Source organism: Bison bison, unplaced genomic scaffold (assembly GCF_000754665.1).
Source record: "Bison bison bison isolate TAMUID 2011002044 unplaced genomic scaffold, Bison_UMD1.0 scf7180017864466, whole genome shotgun sequence".
In the NCBI taxonomy this organism is placed as follows: domain Eukaryota; kingdom Metazoa; phylum Chordata; class Mammalia; order Artiodactyla; family Bovidae; genus Bison; species Bison bison.
Genome location: NW_011495027.1, coordinates 10,017,808 through 10,026,732, shown reverse-complemented (window position 1 = coordinate 10,026,732; position 8,925 = coordinate 10,017,808). Strand labels below are relative to the sequence as shown.

Sequence of the window (8,925 nt, the reverse complement as noted above, 5' to 3'; positions counted from 1 at the left end):
CTGACACTGTAATTTTTTTAAAAATGTATTTATTTGGTTGCACTGGGTCTTAGCTGCAGCATGTGGGATCTAGTTCCCTGACCAGTGATTGAACCTGGGTGCCCTGCATTGGGAGCATGGAGTCATAGCCATTGGACCACCAGGGAAGTCGAGACACTGTAATTTTAATGTCCATTTCTCTTAAATGAAGTTGAGGACTGTTCATCAAATAAGAGGCAATGTATTTGCTTTGTGAACTACCTAATCTTATCCTACATTTAGCTATTTTTAAAAAATCAACTGGTAGGAACTCTCTGTAAAAGAAAAATTAGAGTAAGAGTATGATATAAACGGTCTTTTGCCTTTTGATTTTGTAGAGGATGAGATGGTTGGATGGCATCACCAACTCAATGGACATGAGTTTGAGTAAACTCAGGGGGTTAGTGATGGACAGGGAGGCCTGGTGAGCTGCAGTCCATGGGGTTGCAAAGAGTCGGACATGACTGAGCGACTGAAATGAACTGAACTGAACTGATGATAATTTTTAATATATAGAAATTTTGCATTTTTATGGAACTAAATTATTTTACAGCTTCTAAATTTTGTATCCTCACTGCCCTGATGAGGTTATAAACTAATTCTTCCAGGGCTTACTGTAGTATTTTAATGGCCTCATTTTCTTTACTTTCAAATCTTTGATCCATTTGGAATGTATACCGGCATACCAGGATGTGACATATAGATCCAGCTTTTTTGCAGCAAAATTCCTGGTTGTTGTCCTAACATCATATACTGAATAAACACTGACTCATACTATTTAATTCTTTTGATACTGTGTCAATTAAATAGCCTTCAGTTATCTTTTGGTCTTAGGACTAACAGCATTTTATATAGGTATATACACACACACACACACACACATACACCCCTTCAGTTTTACCCCAGTAACTATTTTTGTTTCAATTTTTCTATATTTAAGAATGATTCATAATTTGCTTTTTTAAAAAAAGGCTTAAACAAAACATTTGAAACAGAAAATTTAATCATGCTTTGAAATAGCTCAAGTAGTCAGAAGCCCTAACACACACCTTTCTCCTTCTACTCACTTCTCTACCCTGCTGTCTCTTCTTCCCCAAAGCAATAGTTTGTACTTGGTACGAGGGAGCAGCCGTTTCTTACCGAACTGCAACATAGTGACCAAGAAGTCCCTCATATTAAAATTAAAAAAAAATTCTCCGTAAATAGTCCAATGCAGCACATTCTTACCTCCACTGGTATAGGACAGTGTTTGGCACATTACTGATGGAGTAATGTCCCTGCCATTGAACTGTATTAGAGCCAAAGAAAAGAAAACCGCTTAACCTTTCATTTTTTTGGATAACATATTTTAAATTTTAATTTGAAAAAATTAAAAATATTCTATTTTATTAAAAAAAAAGCAAATATATTTTATTTATATAATAAAATATGAAGATTACATTAAGGTTTGAATATCCACAAAGAAAGACAAAAGTTTACATTTTCATTGTAATCACCGTGATGTCAAAAGGCTTTTAATCATATGGAATGTTTGGTTGTTCTGATGGTCATTTTTATATGTCTTAAAAGGAAAAATCAAGGATTTACAAAGCTTACAAGAAACTGATTAGAGCTATAAAACCAAAATAAAATATTGTAGGAGAGGGAGAGGCACAGTATGAAGAGCTTATTCTTCAAATATACTTAACACTTGTTTAAAAAAAAAAACTTATTGAGACAGTCAGTTAAGATCCCTCCCAATCTGGCCTTAGCCTCTCCCCAGACTCATCTTCTCTCATTATTTTAGTTACAACACAATATTGGCACTGCTTGGTCTCCAGGGCCATGGTCACATTTTAAAATTCTGTCAGGAATGCCCTAACATACTGTTTAATTTTGAAACTGTCTTCTATCTTCCGGTTCATCTCATGTTACTTCTATCCTTCTAATCAGAATCAATTGTTTTTTACTTCTGTAATTCCATGTATATACCTGAATTATAAACTATACTTATTCATTTATTTACCTATCAATATATACCAAGTACCTACAATGTTCTAGGCATTACCCTAAGGCTGGCGCTACAAAGGTAAATAAGACTCACATGGAACTTAATGTTCATATTCATCATAGTCTAACTTGTACTTTGCATCATTATTTAAGTGCCTATTCTTCCAGAGATTTGTGAGTTCCTTGAAGTCAGGGCCCACACTTCCAAAAAAAGCTTCTTTGCCCATGTTGAACATCTATTATATTACCTTTAGAATGGCAGCAATTGGTTTTAATACCTGGCTTTGTCATTTACCAACACTGTGAATGTGAATAAAGCATTAACCTTTCTGATTCGTTTTTTCATATACAAAATGGAGGTAATAGTACCTATGTTATACATGATATCAAAAAATAAAAAGTATACTTTGAACCACAGAGGTCCTTTAAAAATCCACTAAATAATAATAATAGTTGCAATAGTAATAAATGACATTTTTACTTCTATTGAACTGAATTACAACTGGGCCATTTATTTGCCTTCATGAATAGAGATTAACTATTCAATGACTAAAGAAACTAATACAAAATCAGTCAGTTCAATTCAGTCGCTCAGTTGTGTCACACTCTTTGCAGCCCCATGGACTGCAGCATGACAGGCTTCCCTGTCCATCGCCAACTCCTAGAGCTTGCTCAAGTCAAACTCATGTCCATCGAGTTGGTGATGCCATCCAACCATCTCATCCTCTATCGTCCCGTTCTCCTGTCTTCAATCTTCCCATCATCAGAGCCTTTTCAAGTGAGTCAGTTCTTTGCATCAGGTGGCCAAGTATTGGAGCTTCAGCTTCAGCATCAGTCCTTCCAATGAATATGCAGGACTGATTTCCTTTAGGGTGGGCTGGTTGGATGTCCTTGCTGTCCAAGGGACTCTCAAGAGTCTTCTCCAACACCACAGTTCAAAAGCATCAATTCTCTGGTGCTCAGCTTTCTTTATAGTCCAACTCTCACATCCATACATGACTACTGGAAAAACCATAGCTTTGACTAGATGGACCTTTGTTGGCAAAGTAATGTCTCTGCTTTTTAATATTCTGTCTAGCTAGGTCATAGCTTTTCTTCCAAGGAGCAAGTGTCTTTTAATTTCATGGCTGCAGTCACCATCTGCAGTGATTTTGGAGCCCCAAAATAAAGTCTGTCACTGTTTCCATTGTTTCACCGTCTATTTGCCATGAAGTGATGGGACCAGATGCCATGATCTTAGGTTTATGAATGCTGAGCTGTAAGCCAGATTTTTCAGTCTCCTCTTTCACTTTCATCAAGAGGCTCTTTAGTTCTTCTTCATTTTCTGCCATAAGGGTGGTGTCATCTGCATATCTGAGGTTATTGATATTTCTCCCGGCAATCTTGATTCCAGCTTGTGTTTTATTTCCAGCCCAGCATTTTGCATTTTAACTCTGCATAGAAGTTAAATAAGCAGGGTGACAATATATAGCCTTGACATACTCCCTTCCCCATTTGGAACCAGTCTGTGCTTTTGTGTCCAGTTGCTTTTTGACCTGCACACAGATTTCTCAGGAAGCAGGTCAGGTGGTCTGGTATTCTCACCTCTTGAAGAATTTTCCAGTTTGTTGTGACCCACACAGTCAAAAGCTTTGGCATAGCCAATAAAGCAGAAGTAGATGTTTTTCTGGAACTCTCTTGCTTTTTCAATGATCCAAAGGATGTTGGCAATTTGATCTCTGGTTCCTCTGTCTTTTCTAAATCCAGCTTGAACATCTGGAAATTCATAGTTCATGGACTGGTGAAGCCTGGCTTGCAGAATTTTGAGCATTACTTTACTAGCGTGTGAGATGAATGCAACTGTGCAGTAGTTTGAACATTCTTTGGCATTGCCTTTCTTTGGGATTGGAATGAAAACTGACCTTTTCCAGTTCTGTGGCCACTGCTGAGTTTTCCAAATTTGCTGGCATACTGAGTGCAGCACTTTCACAGCATCATCTTTTAGGATTTGAAATAGCTCAAAAATAGTTCTTGTTTTTTTAAAAACAACATGGCAGAGTAGGAGGACATGCGCTCATCTTCTGTGAGAGCTCCAAAATTACACCGAGCTGCTGAACAATCATCGACAGGAGAATGTTGGATCCCACCAAAAGAAGATACAGCACGTCCAAGGGCAAAGTAGAAGCTCCAGCAAGATGGTAGGAGGGGTGAAATCACGTTTAGAATCAAACCCCATACGCACCAGAGATACTAGGAGGGCTCAAACAAAACCTTTTGTGTACCAGGACCCAGAGACCCCACAGAGACTGAGCCAGACCTGCCTTTGAGTGTCTGAATGTCTTCTGTGGCAATATGGGTCAGTAGTGGCTTGCCTCAGGGGCAGGGGCTCTGGGTGCAGCAGACCTGGATCATAGAGCATATGGCAAAAGCACTCTTGGAGGAGGTTGCCATTAACCCCACCATAGAGCTGCTGAGCAGAAGACCCACAAACTGCAGAACAATTATACCAAATGATGCAAAACATTAAGTAACAAAACTATAAAGTCCTTCATAAAACAGATTTAGATTTACTTTTTACAGTGGTATCTCATCAGCTGATGGCCTGAACTTATTTCTTTAGATAGATTTAGATATCATCTTCTATATAACCCAGTATGACATACTGTTCATGGTTCAACACAGAAACAGAACCACTAAGAGGTGTGTATATGTATATGCTGCTGCTGCTAAGTCGCTTCAGTTGTATCTGACTCTGTGAGACCCCATGGACGGCAGCCCACCAGGCTCCCCCGTCCCTGGGATTCTCCAGGCAAGAACACTGGAGTGGGTTGCCTTTTCCTTCTCCAATGCATGAAAGTGAAAAGTGAAAGTGAAGTCGCTCAGTCGTGTCTGACTCTTAGCGACCCCATGGACTGTATAGCCCACCAGGCTCCTCCGTCCATGGGATTTTCCAGGCAAGAGTACTGGAGTGGGGTGCCATTGCCTTCTCTGGTATATATATACACACACATACATATATATATAAAGTATTATTAAAGGGATTTGACCGTATGCTATTATGGGAGCTGGCTGAGCAATCTTTGTATATGATGATGTAGTTTGAAGTCCACAGGGAAAGCAGTTGAGAAGGGATGATGGAGGGATAAGGACAAGCTGACACCCAAGAGCACACGCTATAACCCACATGGATGGGCTCATTTCAGGTCTCACTGCCTCCAACCTGGATGCAATGAGTGTCCTTCAGGAGATGCTAGGACCCTTCATCACAGAGCTAAACATGTCCCTGGCCCAGGGGTAAGAGAAAGCAAAGAGGATAGGGAGCAAAGTGAAGCAGTGCAAAGAAGGAAATTCTGGGAAGCACAGTTTATCCTAACCAAGCTGACATACTACAGAGACACCACAGTCCATCCCTTGTTAATTAGGCACCCATACAATTTCTTTAAATCATAGTTAACTCCTAAATGGAGACAGAAAGTCATGCTAAAGCCTGACAAATACAACTATACAACAAATATGCTAACGCTTTCCCTAAAATAGGAAACGAAGTCTCTTGTTTTGCCTTTGGGTGATGTTCACGTTCTTCAAACTGATCCAAACTCCCCCTTGGTATCCTGAGATACTAAGATATATAAAATTAACTATTATTAACATGTCTTATATTAAATGGTAGGGGAATGAGACAGTGGTAGAAAACAAAAATACTTGGTTAATATATACAAAAACATTCATATAAAAAGGGGAAATGAGGATTTCCCTGGTGGTTAAAAATCCTCCTGCCAATGCAGGGGACACGAATTCAATCCCTGGTCTGGGAAGATTGCACATGCTTCCCAGCAATTAAGCCTGTGTGTCACAACCACTGCACCTGTGCTCTAGAGCCCATGAGCAGCAACCACTGAGCCCAAGAACTTAGAGCCCGTGCTGTGCAACAAGAGAAGCCATTGCAATAAGGAGCCCATGCACCACAACTAAACAGCAGCCCCACTCACCACAACTAGAGGAAGCCCACATGTAGCAATGAAGACCCAGCACAGCCAAAAAAAAAACAGGTGGGAATCAATATGTTTATATCACAACTACTACAATGCTCATTTCTGAACCTGGTCACGTGGTCATACTGAGTATTTATAATTACCTTTTCCCACAATCATTCCATGTTTCCTTTGCCCTCAACAAGTACCTATGCTATTTATAACTCTTTTATCTGGTAAGGTGGCCCAAACTTTTATTCCTGAAGTGCTATTTAAATTGGGGTTTTTAACTGATTTAATCACAAGACAGGGGAGTACTGCATTCCAGATGTACTCTTCCTTACCCACATTATATAGTATCAACCCAATTCTTCCCTAATAGGCTCAATCTAACAAGAATTCCTCTTCTCTATCTGTTGATTTACACGGTGGCCATAAGGAGGCAGTCCCAACTTCCACTTCAATGGTATCATGTGTGTCCTCAGGTAGAAGCATTTATCTCTTTGGAACTAAGACCTCTAGACCAGCAGATCCTAAAGTTTCAGAGACGGGAAGCAAAAATTTTGGTAGTGGATCACAAAGAATAATTACACGTGAAGCCACTTTCACTTCCACACCTTGACTTCTGGACTTGTGGATCCTAGTTATGTCAAGAAACAGCACAATAAATCAAAAACTGATTTAGAGCATATACAACCTCCTGGAGGACACTGCACCAGTCCTACAAGGCTCTGCCACCTGGCTGCACTGCAACCAAGTCTTCAAAAGGCCATTCCTCCATGTTCTCAAGCCCGCTGCTTCAGGGTGACAGGGCGATGCTAGGACAGGTGAAACTGGTAAACACGGGCCCACTGCTGCACTTCATTTGCAGTGAAGTGAGTTTTTTAGTCAGAAATGATGCTGTGTAGAATAGTACGGTGGTGAAAAAGGCAGTAAGTCCATGGACAGCAGTTTTACCAGAAACACTGCCTTTGCCATGATGAAAGGCATGTAATTAATCTGCCACCTCTTGGAGAATGGTGCCGCTGTTTCAGTGTTGTCCCCTAAACTACCTTAGTAAGTGGAGGTACATATTACGGAGACAATGCCCCTTGCCCCTTTTGTTCATCAACAAATATATACTTTCTAGTGATTATGCTTCTCTGATTGAATTCTCCATTTGGTATGGAGGAACAGTCTTAAAGACAGGTTCTGAGAATTGGTTCTGGGTTATCTGGAATTGGCTCTTTCATCTTGTTTTTGTAACACAATTTTACTTGTGTATTTAAAACACTGAGAAAGTACTTATATAAAATTGAGTAAACTTTTTGATGACAAACACAAAGTATTCAGGTTATACTTACTAAAGAATGAATCAACATATTAAAACAACTTTTCTGAATCTCAGGAGGTACATTTGCAAAGCTTCTTTCAGACCAAAACCTTGCAAAGTGCTTTACAATCCACCTATTGAAAATAAAAGAATCTCAAGTTAAAGAAATGAAAATATTTTTCATTATAATATATTCAATAACATTTTGGTTTTCAATGATATAAATTTTAAATATGTATGTTTTAACTAACCCTAACAGTTAATTTTGTGAGTGCTGTAATGGACTTAAGTATGTTTCCTTTTCTGTAAACACATATTTTAAACGCACTTTGGGTTATGTGCATGGATTTTAATGTAAGTAACCATGGTTCAGCTAAAAAAGTCGATCCCAAGCATCTTGAGTAATATCTAAGTCAATACTTCTTCTCAATTGTTGTAACTAGTAGAGCATTAAGCTATTTACATTGTGCTTAAGAAAATAGGCCAAGTCTAAAATTTCCCAGAAACTTAGGAGAATGGAAGAACAAAACCCCTAAATCAATAGTATCAGTACTATTTCAGATCACTTACTTCATGCAGTCAGCAAAAAGACTTTCCACTCCAACTGAATGAGCAATAATCAGGCATTCTAATATAGATGCCAACCTTCTGGAAACAGGCTAAAATTGACAGAAAACACTACATTTACTCTTTATCAACTTATAAGGCTAAAAGTGGTTCATAAAAATGATCTGATTTATATACCTAAACTACAGAATAAATATATGTAATACAAAAGTATTTATTCTTTTAAAATTAAGTATCACTGATAACCTTTTTTTTAATAGCATTTGAGTTCTTTTAGCTGCCAGAATGAACAGTTTTTATTCTAATTTCTTTTAGCATAAATATTTTCTAGACTAAATGTAGTATAATAATTCCTAGCACATCACAATGCAACACAACCATAGGGTCTAATCTGCTTCCTAAAGTAGAAATGTAAGTACATGTGCAATGGGAGATCCTACACTGACCTCAGGCAAAATGACAGAATTTAATTAGATCATGATTATATGAACATATTTTAAAAAGTACATATACAGAAGTAATGAACTAAAACAATAAATAAATAAAATGTAGACACAAGTATTGAAAAACTCACTGTTCTTCGTATTAAACCTCAGTCAGTCAGTTTAATTCAGTTCAGTTGCTCAGTCTTGTCCAACTCTTTGTGACCCCATGGACTGCAGCATGTAGGGCTTCCCTGTCCATCACCAATTCCTGGAGCTTGCTCAAACACAAGTCCATTGAGTTGGCGATGGCATCCAACCATCTCATTCTTTGTCATACCCTTCTCCTCAGCCTTCAATCCTTCCCAGCATAAGAGTCTTTTCCAATGAGTCAGTTCTTTGCATCAGGTGGCCAAAGTATTAGAGCTTCAGCTTCAGCATCAGTCCTTCCAATGAATATTCAGGACTTATTTCCTTCAGGATGGACTGGTTGAATCTCCTTGCAGTCCAGGGGACTCTCAAGAGTCTTCTCCAACACCACAGTTCAAAAGCATCAATTCTTTGGTGCTCAGCTTTCTTTATACTCCAACTCTCACATCCATACATGACTACTGGAAAAACCATAGTTTTGACTAGACGGACCTTTGTTGGCAAAGTAAGGTCTCTG

At 38.7% G+C, this 8,925-nt stretch overlaps 1 protein-coding gene across 7 annotated transcripts in view; it reads right to left on the bottom strand.

The window, feature by feature from the left end:
- KIAA1107 (KIAA1107 ortholog) overlaps nt 1–8,925 on the bottom strand; it is a 94,265-nt gene that overhangs the window by 23,621 nt on the left and 61,719 nt on the right. For 6 of the 7 annotated variants that reach the window (XM_010860429.1, XM_010860430.1, XM_010860431.1 and 3 more), the window contains 2 exons: nt 7,840–7,928; nt 7,301–7,403 (listed from right to left, as the gene is read on the bottom strand). In XM_010860429.1, coding sequence (XP_010858731.1) covers nt 7,301–7,403; nt 7,840–7,928 — 192 coding nt within the window. Of the gene's footprint in view, nt 1–7,300; nt 7,404–7,839; nt 7,929–8,925 lie in introns of those variants that run through there. The other variant, XM_010860436.1, reaches the window with a different exon arrangement.